General features: G+C 38.0%; 1 protein-coding gene across 1 annotated transcript; it reads right to left on the bottom strand.

Moving 5' to 3' along the window:
• Positions 1 to 672: 672 nt before the first annotated feature.
• PWP2 (PWP2 small subunit processome component) lies at positions 673 to 16,717 on the bottom strand. Its single transcript, XM_068685534.1, has 21 exons — positions 16,575 to 16,717; positions 16,346 to 16,458; positions 15,905 to 15,999; positions 15,478 to 15,577; positions 14,330 to 14,473; positions 13,727 to 13,862; positions 12,999 to 13,216; positions 11,674 to 11,817; positions 10,975 to 11,045; positions 10,286 to 10,422; positions 9,158 to 9,306; positions 8,374 to 8,521; positions 7,183 to 7,333; positions 6,594 to 6,774; positions 6,189 to 6,336; positions 4,974 to 5,082; positions 4,463 to 4,528; positions 3,885 to 4,103; positions 2,795 to 2,945; positions 1,822 to 1,896; positions 673 to 1,643 (listed from the first exon to the last, which is right to left on the bottom strand). The coding sequence occupies exons 1-21, from the start codon at positions 16,590 to 16,592 to the stop codon at positions 1,487 to 1,489; spliced, it is 2,730 nt and encodes a 909-aa protein (XP_068541635.1). The 5' UTR covers positions 16,593 to 16,717; the 3' UTR covers positions 673 to 1,486.
• Positions 16,718 to 16,879: the final 162 nt, after the last annotated feature.

Genomic DNA, 16,879 nt, shown 5'->3' with positions numbered 1-16,879 from the left:
CATTGTAAAATTTTATTCTGTGATGTGCATCATAGACTTTGTCTGGAGACAAACACAAGTCTTGTGTTTTGTAATGCTTAGGAAGAACTGTTATGGACTTTAAAGATCGTCTAATTCCACCCCCCCGCCACAGGCATGGACACCACCCACCAGAGCAGGTTGGCTGAGGCCCCATCCAGCCTGGCCTTGAGCACCTCCAGAGATGGGACATCCACTTCTCTTGGCAACCTGTGCCAGTGCCTCACTACCCTTATAATGAAGACTTTCCACCTAACATCTAGTTTAAGTCTATCCTCTTTTAGTTTAAGGTCATTCCCCTTTGTCCTACTATCATCTACCCCACTAGAGAGGCCTTCTCCACCTTCTTTGTAAAGCCCCTTTAGGTAAAGGTCAGAATGAGGTCTCCCTGGAGTCTTCTCTGCTCCAGGCTGAACAACCCCAGCTCTCAGCCTTTCTTCAAAGGAGAGGTGCCTCAGCCCTCTGAGCATCTTTGTAGCCCACCTCTGGGCTTGCTCTAACAGGTCCACATCTTTCTCGTGCAGTGTGTTCACCAACAAAGTCCTGTCAGCATATGGCTTGAAAGCAAGACAAACATGGATATGGTTCTTTGCATTCAGAACTTCAGCGTCATTATTGAGCAATTCCTGTGCCATTTCACAAAGACAGAGAAAATTGAAGTTTCATATTTTTATGTTAATACAAACTTTTATATATTAAAAAAAAAAAAGACAAGAAAGGGCTTTTATGAGAAACATTTGTAACATTCTCTTATAATTTAAGTTACACTAAGTTGACAATTTCTAACCATATTTTTACTACAGTATAACAGATTAATTAAACTCCTGCAGAAATTGAACAGCACAGTAACTTTGTTGCTATAATCATTATTAGGGGATATACCATTTATCCTTATTCTTGGAACTGCATCAGGTTTGTAAGTTACAGAAACAAGAAAAATGGGTACACTTAACACTGATCAAACAACACCACATGCATGTATTAAAAACCTTTTTTTTTTTTAAATGAAACAAGTTGGGTGCCATGTAGCCTTCCAGTTAAAAATGATATAAAAACATGGTCAAGAAAAGAGTCCACCTCAAAGTCTGAGGAGACTTCATTACAAATAATGCATGATACTTGATTTATATACAATGTGTTTTTAATAAAGAATCCATTTCTTGAAGCCATACTTCTAACTTTACTGATAAAAACACATTTTTGTCTTATCTGAAACCAGGAACAAAAAAAAAAAAAACTAAATCAATGCAGTCAAGCAAATCATTGGTGTTATGGCCAAAGGCTACACAAAGTATACCATGGATGGCATTTCATCCTAAATTTTCCCCATTCCTGTAACTCACACGTAACTCCTTTCACACTGTTTAAAAAGAGTTAAATTATGCCACTATGAGGGCCACTCAGTCTCAGTGAATACCACTGCATAAATTCACTTTGTCTTCAGTTTTCTCTCTCCCATGAAGAGTCATTAGGAACTTAAACTGTCTTTATGACCTTCTTGCATAAGATAATCACTATCAGACTCCGACTCTTCTTCATCTACTGATGTTTCTGCCAGACGTTTCATGCCTCGCTGTTGTGAAATGGCCAGCGCATATTTGATATTGTAGATATTCCATTCACAGCTGTAAAAATAAACAGGAACATGTTAGAAACCAGATTCCTTTTTCTCCTAAAGTATACCAATAAAGAAGACATGTTTGAAGGAAGACAGTCTTGAAACTTCAAATACTGAACTATCATCCTGCAGATTACTCCACACTGCAGGACTTGATTTAAACTGTTCAATTTAGCAATACGTACAGCTTGGAAACATCTTCAAAGTGACGCTGGATACTTTTCTGAAGGAACTGTATCACGGGCAGCAGCTTCTGTGACCTTAAAGGCAGAAAATACACAACTTGCAGTGCGATCTATAGTTCCATGTGGCAATCTGTTCTATATTCTCAAAATTTTAACAAGCATGCACGTTACCCTAATATGTTTGTATTTAAAAGTCAACATGAAACAAACAAAAGCTTTTTGCTTTTGATTGTGCCAATGATTATACTCAAAATTTATTGCCAATTTTTTTCTAATGTCCAGCTGCAACATGAAGAACTAGTTGTACTTCCTGTAATGACCACAGTTTCTTCCAAGTACTACAGTACTTTCCAAACAATTAGGAGTTTGTTTTAAACACTCTATTTCTGCAGACACAAAAGCATGAAGTTTGTTCTCATCATTTCAGTCAACCAGTACCAATGCTGAGGCAAAGATAAGAGTTAGACATTGCACTGTTATTTAAACCTGCAGGACTCTGTCTCAAATGACTCCTTACCTCTCACTTGCTACCAAACTCCTCATTTGCCTAGTTTTTTTTCCAAGATGTCCATAAACTCTGGAGTAAAGGTAGGCTGAACATAATTCACAGGGCAGGCACACATAGTTGTGAGGAATAACGTAGGAAGGCAAAGCACAAATAAGCCACAGTGCATGCCTTAATTACAAGCTAGTCTATAAAATGCAGTCAGTACCTGCTCATTATCTTTCAGTTATATTTAACATTTATAAGAGTTTTAAAACACAGTTCAGAAGATCCCACTAACACTCTTCAAATCTTTATGCATGTACAAACCCTATCATGCGTTCCAAATCTCATATACACTGGTTAGTAAAGTAGTTTCAAATATCGTGTATGCATCTATCCAGAATGCTAGTAATTGCCAATGGAAAGCCCTAAACTGATGAGTATTTTATAATGCTTGTCAGCTTTTTGACTTTCACAAGATCTCACCTTGTTTTTAACTTCTGTCCATGCAGCATGAGCAACTTATGAGCCCAAATAAGATAGAATTCTAAGTGACAAGATGTCTCAAAGGCAGAGGCCAGGAACTCCAACACCTTCTCCACATACAGATCTGGGAGTGATGAGCAGACAACCTCAACTGTGCAAATAAGAAAACAAAAAGCAAACAAAACAAAACAAATATATACATACACATTAGTGTTGAATTACTGTTTTATTTAGAATAACATGACAGAGACTAGAAGAAAGAATAAGGAGAAGGAGAAGAGAGCAGTGTCTGGGCAACTATTTGATATTTAATATTGTATTTCAGGGCACGGCCTCTCAGGTAGCACGTTGCTCCTCTTTTGGCCTTCCAATTGTTATTGTATTTAAAAGAAAGAAATCAGTTAACTTAAAATCTGTTTGGTTTACATGAACACAGTCCTTGATAACGTGCATATTTTCAGTAGTTTATGCTTTTCTCATATAATTGTGCACCTCTACATCTGGCTCTGCCTTCCTACATCCTGTTAGGCACTTTAAGACAGTAAAAATATCCTCCCTTGGCCTCCTCTCTTCCGAAGACTACACTATCTGTCTTGTACTGGAGAGCTCAGAACTGGACACCATAACATGGTCTCACAGAAGGACCAATCACTTCCCTCAAGATGCTGACTCTTTTCTTGATGCTACAGTCCAGTGTCCATTTGACCGTCTTCATCACAGAGGCATACTTGCTAAGCCCCTCTAACATCAAGCACATTCTGAGAAGTGACGTCCAAAAACATTACATGAATTTGGACCTGATCAAATTCCATGTTCAAAAGTCCCTAGGCGACCACGCAGCAGATTTGTTAAAAAAAAAATTAAAAAAAAAAACAGACCTTTTGGTGTTAACTTATGTTACAATTTTACCAAGATCATCCTTTCCTCTCTCACTGCCTTCAGCTACAGTAAAAAGACTCAAATCCTGGAATATTTTAACTTCTTTATTTCTTCCTCAGAGATGAACTTTGCCCTTTACACTTCACCTTATTTGGCTTACCCATCTCTGCTTATGATTAGCTCAGTCAAATTTTATGGAAGACCCACTTACCTTCATCACTAGGTACAGCCTCTATAACCTCTTGAATTAACTTCTTTTCATTCAGCTTGAGGGCCATGATGATGGCCATAGCGTATTCCTTCTGATGCAGTGTTTTGCGTATATTGCTGGGTGTGACATCAATGTCCAGCTCAAAAGGATCAAAAATCAGCCCGGAGTCCAGTGAATAGATAAGAAGACCCTCTGTGGTGGTGGCTGCCCAGCTTCGTCCTGGTAAAGAAGAAACAGTTTTTAAGAACAAAGATGAGTCTTCCAGGATGGAAGCACAAGAGTAATGAATGACAAACAAATGACTCTTCATCGCTTACAAGATCTAAGACAGAAAGTAGCGCATCACTGATGAACCTATCAGCAACGATGGTACTTGTGAAAAACACCAGTTCAAAGTAGTATGTGCTTAAGTTTCCTAATTACCCACTGCACAAGAGACCACACTACTAACCCATCAACACTGCAGAATATCTGAACAAACCATCTCCAAAGGCATTTGCACTTCATTGTTACTCTTCTTTTGTTCTACTCTTTTGCTTGTTTTATATGGAAGAAAAAAAATCACTATCAATGCTCACCTGTCGGAGAGAATCGCAGGCAAGTCACTCTTATTTCTGGCTTAAAGCGTCGGTAACTCATGTCACCTACAAGAAAAGTTGATAAGTGGTTTAATACATCCACCAAATGTTCATAGCCTACCTATCAACTCTAGCTGTGCTGTTATCATTACATCAAAAAATGTGGAACATGTCAAAACTTGGCATCGTTAGAAGACATGGTAAGTAACAGATAGTCCCTGTCCAAGAGATCTTACAAGTTAAAATAAGCTAAACAAAGTGGTAGGACTGAATTTTGCTGTGATTAGAGATCAGAGGAAAAGCAAGCAACTGAAAAATAAAATTGGGCCTCGTGGGTTCCACGTTCAGCAGAATCTGGAATTCATGTTAACAAGTCTCTGTAGCCACAGAACGTTCAAGTTAACCACAACAATGAGCTGGACAATTCAAAGCCTTCACTGCTGGTATCTACTCTAGGGTCAAATTGATCCACACAAGACTAGTAACAAGACAGCAAGGCCAAAAGCCATACCTCTTTTTACTCCAGGAAGAGGAATAGCAACACCATCCTCATCTCCAGCCCCTTCATCAATCAGAGCCATGCTGCCAAATTCCGTCATTTTTCTCCGATCTAGGTATTCCTGGAAAAACACACAAATTCCATTCACTGCACTCCATCTCCTCTCAAACACCTGTTAATCCCCAAAATGCTCCATAACATTCAGGAATCATTTAGTGATTATTTCTTTGTAATTTATTCCGCAAGTTCTTACAACCTCATAGGGAAGAGTGATCATTTCACAATAGCAGGCCAACCACAGATAAGAATCAGGCTGCTTCATTCTTATGGCCTCACAACAACAAAACTTGGTTCAGACTGTGGCTTGACATTATTAAATACCATTTTACGTAAGGGGGCACCACTTCCTCAAATACAGTCCTGCTTTTCCTCTCCTTCAGCTTCCATAATCTTACTGTGCTAATATTAATGGTCATGTAATCAGCCAGTTACAAAAATTATGCTTTGAATGCCTCCCACCCCCAATTTTTAAATACCTTCTCCACCAGGATTCTTTTCCAGCTGTTTCACTCCTGATATCCTTTTAAACTATGCTGGCACAATAAGGAGCAGCACAGAAATGAAGGCTGTTTCGCAAGGCATTGTTGTCAAAGAAACAAGTTTGGAACCACAGTCAAATATAACCTGACATGAACATTAGCGCATTCATCACTCTTCCTGGTGAGGAGACGTTAACAAGTCTTACTGGATTTTTTCTTTTCTCCCATTGTTTTTCATCATTCATTTTACTTTTAAAGGAACTTAATTTTGAGTTGAGCACTGTTCAGGAACAGCATTGGTAAATTGCAGTGGTATTTTCCTGTTCTCAACTCCTTTTCTTTGCCAGCACAAGCAACTGACCCACAGGGAAAGTAAGCTTAGCACAAAGTATCGGTCACTTGAATTTTCGTATCTCATTAATTTTAAGTTAACTGCCAGTTGACTTAATTATGCTTAAAAATTCTGCTCATTTAATACAGACACACTGCTGTCTGGCAAGGTTTTAATTAAATTTAAATAATTATTTTTGTTTTCTAAGAAATAGCTTCTCCTTACAGACCTCTGCACAAAACAAAATGAACCCATGATAAACAAAATGTTCATAAATGGCATTTAAATTAGATGTCACACCAAAATCCAAGTTTTGGGAGTGGGATGTGGGGGGGACTGACTCCTATAATCACATACCTCCATTGCATCTAGAGATAAGTTGCATGAGATCTCAAATTTTTTCATAAGAATCTGTTCTTTGACATTATATATACAGACAAATTTTGACAATCCACCTGCCAGAATAGACTGACCATCCGCTGAGTAACACAGAGTAGTAAAAGATCTGGTAAAGAAAAATAGAAAGTAGTTAATTTCATTGCCACATCTGAGCCAAAAGACGACTACAGCGTCAAGACAGAAAAAGAAATAATTCCATTGAAAAAGTGGAATCTTCATTCACATATAAAACCATTTTACTACAACCAACTACTTTTGGTACATTACAATGTATGAACAATTTAAAACTCCAATGACTTTTTGAAATACTTCCATAACTTTTTACGCAGTTGCAACTCAACAACTGTTATCTCATGTACTTACTTCCCCTTGGCTGACTGCTTGGCAGTTATTTTATCAAGCTCTTTCCTTCCCATCTGAAGATCATGTCTTCCCTCAATTGAGCCAACTTGCACTGCATTTTCGTGATCCCAAAATGTTATCTGTCCATTCAGAGAAGCAACCGCAAGCTCTTTGCCATCGGGACGGAAAGCAACAACAAGAACTGCAAAGAATTAAACTAATGGTTAAAAACATGGTTGGATTCTTTTTCTAAAGAAAAAGACTATGTTTTTCCAGGAAAAACACACCCTATATTTTTCTAGCATTTCAGCAACTACTAGGAAAAGCTAAAGATTAACAAGTTTGACAGTACTTCTCTGAACAAAATATAAATATTTAGCTAATTACAAAACTAGAGCTGGTTATACAGAAGAAGGATTTCTTGCACTGTTAAAGTGCTATAGAGATATAGAGATAAAGTGCTATATGTTAAAATGCTATAGAGAACTATCTCAACTTTTTGTTTTCATTAAGAAAAAGACTTCTGTATTTGACATGTTCTGCTTTTTATTGTTGTTGCATCATTTCTGATAATATTTTTATATTTGATACAAGATGAAATTAAAATTACCGTCTGAGTTCAACATTAGTGTCTCCTTAGTTCTCCAACTGTCCAACATGTCCCATAACTTGACCGTTTTATCCCAAGAGCCACTTGCTAGAACACACTTCACTGGGTTAAAGGACAAACTGCTGATGGGGCCCTCATGACCCGCTAACACCTAATAAAAGAAAAGATAACATGGAATTAGGTAAGAGAAACTGAAGTTCATACAGTCTGCATTCAACAAACTCTAAATGTAGCAACTGAACTATACCTAAGTTGTCCACGCATGCTTGTGGTAAGTTTTGGATGTGTGGAATGATCCATACCAATGACTCTCAACTTTTTATTTTCAGAAGTTAAAAAACTGAATTCACTGCAGTGCTACCGTTGCATAGGCATCTATAACCACTCTTATTACTCAAATAGTGCACGGACTCTAGAGAGACTAAGACATAGGGAGCATTTATTTTCTCTTTTCCCTTCTTATCAGAAGGAGAGCAACGGTGAAAAATCAAGTCATCCAACTGAGAATTCAAGATACCCTCCAACCGAAAACGTTTAAGAAAACACACTAACAAAAACTGTGAATAAGAGTAACACAGTTTTTTCAATCATGGAGCTCCTACTTCTCTCAACAGAAATCATGCAAAGGAACTAAACCCAAAACTCTGAAAATCCACTCAAGTATATGGAGAGATAGCATCAATGCTCTGCATTCGCCACCTGCACCAAATTAAATGTAAAAATTGCTGAGTTCATCTACTTGGCTGTCAGATATACAATAACGCTTAAGAACTGAAAATAGCAAATGAAATAGAAAATAGCAAAACTGTCCATGGAATCTGCATTGATCTTAGGATAGCACCTACAATTTCTTCGTTTCTATGAAACATCTCTAAACAACTAGTAATGACAGTTACAATGCCATAGCACTGTAATACCTCAGCAATACTTGTGTTACTTCAGCAGCTAGGAAGAGCTCATGACTCAAAAATTCTGAGGAATATTTCCCACAAAAATACAGGATAAGCTCAATGAAATAACTCAGAAGTTTCAGGAAATCGTGTTGCTTTGTTCCCTTTGTTTCCTTTGTTCTTAAATACAAACAGAAAACACTTCATTAAAGTGTATTAAAGTCCTCCAACTAATAGCAAAGTTACTTAGTATCACCATGATGTATTCTGTGTTAACTTCAAGCACATTGTGAGTCCTTACATCTAACAACCTTCCACTCTGCATTGACCAGATGTATATTTCAAAGGAATCCTGGGAACCAGCTGACACAATCTCACCACTGGAGTCCACAGCTAAACAAGAGAACTGACTTGGTCGTGGAGAAGTAAAGGTACGGAAATTACGGTATCTGTTGTAAAAATGAAAATAAATTACAAAAAAACATTTCAGGTAGTTTTAAACATACATTTTACATGTTTTTTTAAACATAAAATTAAATTCTTTAAGTCTTTTAAGCAACCTACAGAAAAAAAAGTTTGTACAAAATGAGACCAAAACACCTCAGCATGATTCCAAGACTCAAAAAATTATTACTAATTCTGCAGAAATTACAGCCCAAAATACTCAAAACAGAAGAACTGTCTTCTGTTACATAGTGTATGTCTATTCTTCAGACAACACAGGCTTGTTTACACATCCAGTCATGTACACAGCTGTACTGTAATGGCTCAACCACTGTAACTATGGCAAACATTGTTAGACAGGTGCCTTCCTCCTGTTTGAACATTAAAGGCAAAGAATGATCTTACTGGATTTCCAGCTTCTCTGAGTAAAGTTCTTCCAGAATTTTATTCATAGGAACTGGATGGAATAGCAGGATTCCTAGTTACTATCCAAGTCTGAATCAAAGGCTGAACCAAGAATCAACAAAGCAACACTCACGTTTGTGTAACCTGATCTTGAAACTAGCAATCAGTAGTTTGCTGCATTTTGGGATGTGAGGGCTGAAGACCAAATGCTAAACAAAAGCTTTATGGTAAGTTACCTGTGCAGATCAAAAGCCCGCACTGTTCCATCCAGGGAAGCGCTCAAAATAACGTAGCCACTGGAAGTAAAAGTCACAGCAGTTACGCCGCTTGTATGGTCTGTAAAAGTGACGAAACAAAAACTGCTTGAAGTGTTCCACACTTTCACCTGCAAGAGAGACAAGAGAAGCCTTCCTATAATCTCTATTCTTCATTCAGAAAGAAAGGATTAGGCAGCAGAAGAATAAAGAAAAGTTAGCCCTGCTACTCTGCAATAGCATAAGGGACTTTCAATCCAGTTGGAAGAAATTCTATGCAAGTGAGGCAAATAGAGCCACACAGCTTATCATTAGAACCCTAAAGGCAAATATACAGCAAGGAAATCTAGGTGGAGACAATCAAAACATTTTTGAAACAAAGCTGATTTCAAATTAAAACTAGGAACTGGCAGGTCTCTTTTTCCCCCCCATCAAAGCTCCTGATCGTGACAAGGTACTAACTTTGTCACTTTAATGTTTTGGGGACTGATCTTCAAAATCCCATGTCATTTTTGGATTAATCTACAAAACATTCTTCTTCAACAACAAAACAAAAACCAACCAAAAAAAAAAGTACCTGTATTTTGTACACCTAGCCTTCCATTTCAGTACTATGAGATCATTTTTCTTTTAAATAGCAAGCTTCTCTAATAGTACACTGCAGAAAAATCTGTTTAGGATTTGCACTTTTAAAAGTAAGTTGAAGTAAATTTCCCATTAAAATCAATTAATAAAAGGGCATGAAGTTGGGTGACCAAAAATTTATTCAATTCCATGTATCACAGAACTACCACAAATGGATATAAATTAACATTTGATAAATTAGTTTTTTTTCTCTTACTGCAACTATATTAAAAAAGATCTGCTAAAAAGCATAAGTGATGCAATCTACAGAGGATACCAATAATAACACATCAAAATACATAAGCTGTGCAGAGGAAAATCAAAACATAAAACGAGGTTGTACTTTTTTTCTCCTTGCCTTTTTTTTCTTTAAGAAAGAAATATGTACTAATTATGGTTACAGAGCTTTTACATCATAAGAGCCTGAATTTCCATTCTATCTTTTTAAAACTTAAAATCGTATTTCAATACTACTGTCTCACTTACTTTTCCATCCTCCCCTCCAGTTACTATGTATTGTCCATCTGGAGAATATGCTAACGAAACCATGCTGTTGAAGTGGCCCTGCTGCTTCAGCACATAGGACTCACTTTGCCATTCCCATACCAGGAGCTGACCCAAACCTGTAGACACAGAAGAATTAACCAGGATTATAAATCCAATGATGACAACATGCAAATGCAAGACAAAAAAATCACATACTTGCACCTAACAACCGAAGAAAAAAAAATTGTTGATGCAAACAGGTTCCATTATGCATAGAAGTTATAATAGAAGTCATTTTTCTTTTAAAAATTCGAGGTTACTTGGCTTAACATCCTCCATACTACAACCACAATGCTATTAACTTGCTTTTGGTAATAAACGGATAGATGCATGCTGATAAACAGCCAAAAATCTGAAATATGCTAGGATGGAACTCTGTCTTCATGTTTACGTCAAGTCAGTTAATTTTGCATTTTTTTTTTTTTTTATCTTTGATACTGTAGTTATCCCAGAATCACAGGAACTCTGAGGACAACCCGATTAGGGATATGTGCCAGACACTATGGAAATGAGGCTATGAATTATTAGCAAAGTTTTAACATTTGGATTCAAGGACAGGTAGACTTTGGACTCGTATGCCCACGATACTCCTCATTTTCCATGACCACAGACCAAAAAAATTTACAAACCTGAACATCCAAAGGCAATCCAGTCACCAGTACAGTTGATAGAAATCGAAGCTATCCTTTGATCTGAAATACTAAAGAAAATTACCCGTTATTTGCATTTTCAAGCCTTATATAATAAAATTTAAAATCTGAGAAACTAGTTTTTTTTCTTTTCAGGCATGATCTTGGATTACTGAATTTTCTGTATCACTGTAACATCAGAAGCAGCATATACACTGTCTCTTTTATTATACTCAATAACATTAAACGGGCAATATTGCCTTATTTGTAATAAAGACAGAATATCAACATCCCAAACAAAGACATACTTGCTAGTAACAGAGTAAAACTCTGAATTCAAGAAAGTAAACCTGTTTTTTGGTGTTTACTTTTTGTTTCTTTTATACACGGAAATAATGCATTCTTTAGCTAGCATCATACAGCAATGGAAAAATCTTGTTATTTTTCAAACTAGAGACAATTTATAGATCATTTTCAATATGCAGAATTTTCTTCTTTTCCAGGTATCAACTGTATTTGCTACGCATATTCTTCTATTCTGATACTCCTCCTTCACTACTACAGACGGGGTTTTCTCAACCAAAGAAAGAAACAAAGAACCACACCAAACCAACCAAAACCAAACCAAACAAAACAAAAAAAATAACACAGACCTTATTCCCAAACCAAATCAACCAACCACAACCCCATTCACCTCACCTCAAGGAATGGATTAGATTGAAATCTGGAAGCTCATGGAGGTGAAAGACTCCAGAAGCAAAACCGGTGACCAAGAGGTGTGTTTTCTTGTGATAAGCTGCAGATGTCAGGTTATTAAAATCTCCCTCTTTATTGAAAAAATACCTGGGCATCAAAGAAATAAGAGAAATAAACTGAATACAAAATAAAAGTATGACGTTATAGTTGCACTGCAGTATAGGTCAAGTATTTTGAAAATATCCTACAATAAAACTCAAGAGGACTATTTCTAGAATTTATATGTATATATTTATATACTACAAAAAACGTACTTTATATAGCTTGTAAAAAGCTCATTCTCTTCCCTTCCTTTTTCTGAATGTTTACAACTGCTACAGTCATCTTGTAAGAAGTGACACCACAATGGTACCACGTACAATAAAAGAGAAGAATGTTAACATAAAGGAAATGCACTGTGAAGGTGGTTTTGCACGAGAATGCACAGTGAAGAAGCTTTTCAAAGTTTCTTTGTAGCTGTAGCTCTTACTGGAATTAAACAGGTAAATTCCACACAAGGGTCAAATAAAAGAGCATCTGAACTTTAACAGCTGTATATTCCATATTCCTTCACTGCTTGGAAATGATGTTCAGAGGCTAATTCCAATGCAGGCTGGGGTAGGGTACTTTCCTTTACAGTCAGAGACTGAGAGGAGAAGCCTGATGTCAGGTGCTCCCAAATTGCCCCTTCCAGAATGCCATCTCTCCCTCACTCCACTGTTACCGACTAGAGATTGCCTGTGAACACTATGCTGCTTCCAGCAAAGCTAAATGCTACAGCTATCTTCAGACTGGATTTTTATTTTTAAAACACATCTCAATTGATGTGGATAGACAGGGAGACAATTCAGAAAGACATCTCCAGGTAGTTTACCAGATAGGCTGATGAGCTATCTTTACCAGCTATCTTTACCAAACATTTCTTTCACCTCTTCAAGTCAAACAATCTCTTGAAAGAACTCACAGCCTCTAGACTTCGCTAGGATACTGTACTGATGATCTCCTTACATTTTTATTTTTTTTTTGGATTTCAAACATTAAAACATATGCCGTATTCCTTACACTAATAAAATAATACTGACCTGTTATTCTAAAGGTGAAGGTATCACCTTTCATGCAGTCAAGGTAAGGCAACGAACGTTCTACTGAAACTATTTATTATGGGATTTAAACTAAATTGCTAAATCCTAAGCAGAGTTTTACATTACTGAATGAATAAATGGTGAAAAAAGACCAATGTGGTAGACTCCCAGAAAAATTCTGCCTTTGGAAAACTGAAAATCACTTACTTTGCAACACGTGAATATTTAACTTTCTCTCTAATCTCCTGTTCATTTGGATGAGCTTTTCCATGAATTTCTTCACCCTTAGATTCCTCAAGAAACTCTTCATCTTCTTTTATTCTGTTCTTTTTCCTAGCTTCTTTAGGAGGCATGGGCTTCAAACCATCAAGCTCTGTATCACACTGCCACACACAGAGAGCTCCATCCTGGCTAACTGTGTACAGCTAGAATAAATAAACGTATGATTATTATTTAACAGATGTTTTGAAATCTGCTGCTCTGTTAGAATTGACTACAGAATTGCAGAAGGGATAACAAGTCTGCACTCCATCACTGGAATTATTTTACTTAGCCCTCTAGCAATCCAGATGATTAGGTTTGGAAAATTCAATTGTCCTGAGAAAGCGGTGATTTACTCTACACTGCCATCAGAATATTGTGGAAAAGACCAAAGGCAATTTTACTACCAGTTGGAGTTACAGCTGATTATTCTCTTCATATTTAAAATTGTAACTTCTGGGGGGAGTGACTTTAAATAACTTACTCTCCTTTTACCATTTACTTCCTGAAACATTCAATGAATTGTAAACTCGTGGCTGATGAGCTGAGACACTACCCACATATTTTAAAAATTCTGAGCTATCAAAAAAGTCAGCATCTTTATCTACAGCTAAGACTCTACCTCAGCTTTTTTAATATTAAAATTCAACAACGTAGTGTCATTATGTACATACATCTAGACTGTTCTCTTCAAAAAAGCAGGCTACTATTACATCCTTATGTCCTCCAAGTGAGTAATAGATCAGGTTTGCCCATCGCTCTGCTCCAAACACCCACGTAGACATGTCCTTGCTTCCCACTGCAAAACATCTACAAAAGAAAAGGCAATTTGAGCTAGTTAGCTGGTTTGCAAGACTAGTCAGTGGGCGGAGAAAGTTCTGCATGGCAAGACAACAGTCTCCACTTAAACAGCAATTTTAGATATAAGGGTTGCAAACTTCAGTTAGTAACTCTAGCAAAGGTATATGAGATTAAATATATTCAAAAGCTCAACAGTGTTCATACTTGCAGGACGCATTTCTTTTATGGATAACTATGCATTTTCAAGCAAGAATGAATTGCTATTCCCTAATGCATGTTTATTTCGTACTTTCTAGTCTGCTTAGCTACAGTATTTATAGCATATATATTATGCTATATATGTATATAGTGTTCAATTAAAGTATAAAAAAAATTTTAAAGCTAGTAAATACTTTAGAGCAAATAAAGTAGACTGTTACATGCATACAATGTTAACAACGGAAGCAGGCGAACAGTGCTTTAGCTTAACAACTCACTTGGAATCATCAGTCCAGTCAATACAAGTTGTTTCATCATACGGACCATAATACGTTTTGTCCAAAACAAATGCATTAAATTCTCGTTTCTTTCCAGGAGCATGGTACATAAGAGCAACATTGTCTTTTGTAATCACAAATTTTCTGTCATATAGGGAGAAAAAAAAAGCAGAATTGCACATAAAGCTTTTAAAGTAAATGATTTTTTCAGTACAGACTGCAATGGAACAGAACACTATAATGTTAAAAAGGTTTCTGTGTTACTCAAGTGATAAATACAGAGCACTTCGGAATCAAAACCAAAAAAAAATTATTTCCAGGTAGCTATTATCCCTCAACTTCGAGAACAGGTGTGTTAAGAGATAGAGAACATTTGGAAAAAAACAGTCAAGTTGAATAATGAAACTTTTATTCATTAGTTCTTACACAGGAAGGTAAAGTTCAAACATCCAAAATAAGATGTTCTATTTCAACCCCTCTTCACCTCCATACGTTGGTCACTTTCACAAACACAATGCATCTGTATCCCTGTTACACATTTCTTTTAATGTTGCCCTGTAGCCAGTGTAACAGCCAGAACTGTGACTGCAACTTCAAAGCAAAAACTCATTCACAATCACATTAAGTTAATCAAACTGAGAAACGACACCAAAAGGGAAGCCTGTACTTTTTTTCCCTCTCTCCCTTCTGACAACTCTCACATTCATGTCACTATTTGGCTCAGTAACCGCAGCGTTAAAATGAGATATGAAAAAAAGCACTATGTTACCAAAGGAGACAACAAACCCAAGTCAGCACCAGAACTGCACCATGAGTGCCCTCGTGTGACTCTGCAGCGCTGACCGTTCCCCATGTGGGCTCTTTAACCCTCCCTAAAATATGCAAGGACAGCAAGATTCACAGAGAATTTTCTGTTTCTAAAAGTTCCACCATAGACAACATCTGTTATGGGCACCTTCCCAAGCTTTGCTTTTCCTTTTCTTTTTCCAGCTCAACTTTATCAGTAAAGTGGTCCTGGTACAGCTCAAAATCTCTTCTGTGTTAACTAACAAGTATCATTTCCTGATTGGTCAGAACGTTTTAATAATTACAAGTACTGTATGGAGTAATTCTGCTATTTAATTCTGAAGTACATGCATTTTACTTACTTGCCATCAGGAGAAAAGGAGACACTGTGCACTGGCTTGTGAAAATGGAACTGATGAATCACAGATTTACCAACCAAACTGACAAGCAAGGCAGCTCCCTCTGAGGGCAGAAAAAGAAGAAATATAGAAATTATTCAATCACCAAAGAAAACATAACCCTAGGACACCTAGGGTTTTCTTCCTATTCAAAAAAGTACTTCAGAAACTTTTGAAGACAGCGAGTACAATGATGTATAAAGAAAAATAAAACTTTACAGCTACTTTTAAAACGCTAAGTTCTGTAAATGAAGTTACCTTCTCCCAAAATTCTGATTTAATTTTTAAAGCAGAGCACTTCTGATTTAAGGTTGAATGCCTACTTTTCAGAGAGTATTTTTACTTCTTTTTTTTTTTTTTAATGAAAGAAAGAACTTGTTTGTGCAAGTACCTTCATCAACCAGTATGGCAAGACTTCCATCCGGAGACAGCCCCACACACACAATGTTGTGCCGCGTAGCTAACGGGAGCGTTTCACATTTATTACTGCAATAAAATGACAAAACAGCGAATTGAGTGCAGGAATGGGGAAATGTCAGTCATCACTGGTATCAATGAAATATGCTTTGATGCCTGCATTATTGCTGCTGAAACAACTTTGATGCAAACCCCTCCGGATTTTAATTAGTTGCTGCAGTTACGTGGTAAGACACCAAGGATGCAAGAGGCTCCTGACCAGACTCCCAGTTTAACAATCACCAGCCCCAACTCTGCCCCATAGGAAAATGCTGGTGATGTTCTAGGCCGTGTTACGTGTTTATAGACGGTACAAGACAGAAGCCCTGAGGAAAGCTTAAGCCCCTGAAGCAGAGGCAAACCGCGGCTGGCTCACTTCTTCAGGTCGAAGAGGGAGATCCTGTTCCCCACGGGGCTGACGAGGCTGCTGCCATCGCGGGTGAAGCTGAGGTTGCCGCGGCGGTAGACGGTGCCCAGCAGGCCGGAGAACTGCGAGGAGGAGGGAAAAAGAAGAAGCCGGAGAGGGCAGCGGTTAGAGCCGAGGCACGCAGCAGCCCGAGGGAGGGAGGGAAGGAGGGAGGGGGGCGGCCGCTGCGGGCACTCACCCGGTAGGCGAACTTCATGGCGGGCCCCGCGTGTAATGGCCGGCGGCCCGCGCATGCGGCCGAGGGGGCGGGCGGGCCACAAGATGGAGGCGGGCCCGCAGCCCGCGCCTCCCTTTTCTCCTCCCCGATATCCCCCGTCAGGGAGCACAGCCTGAAGGGTTGAGAGCCCACGCGAGTTTGGTTTCCTCGCGTGTAAACTAGCGCCAGGCTGCCTGAACCCCACAGAGCAGCAGCCCAAGGGGGAGCCCTGCCCGTGCCTGACGCAAAGCTCGCGAATCCCCATATTTATTTAACTATTTTGTCGT

This window comes from Anas acuta, chromosome 1 (genome assembly GCF_963932015.1).
Source record: "Anas acuta chromosome 1, bAnaAcu1.1, whole genome shotgun sequence".
Classification (NCBI taxonomy): domain Eukaryota; kingdom Metazoa; phylum Chordata; class Aves; order Anseriformes; family Anatidae; genus Anas; species Anas acuta.
The sequence above is the reverse complement of the archived record's forward strand: the minus strand, read 5'-3'. Positions and strand labels throughout refer to the sequence as shown.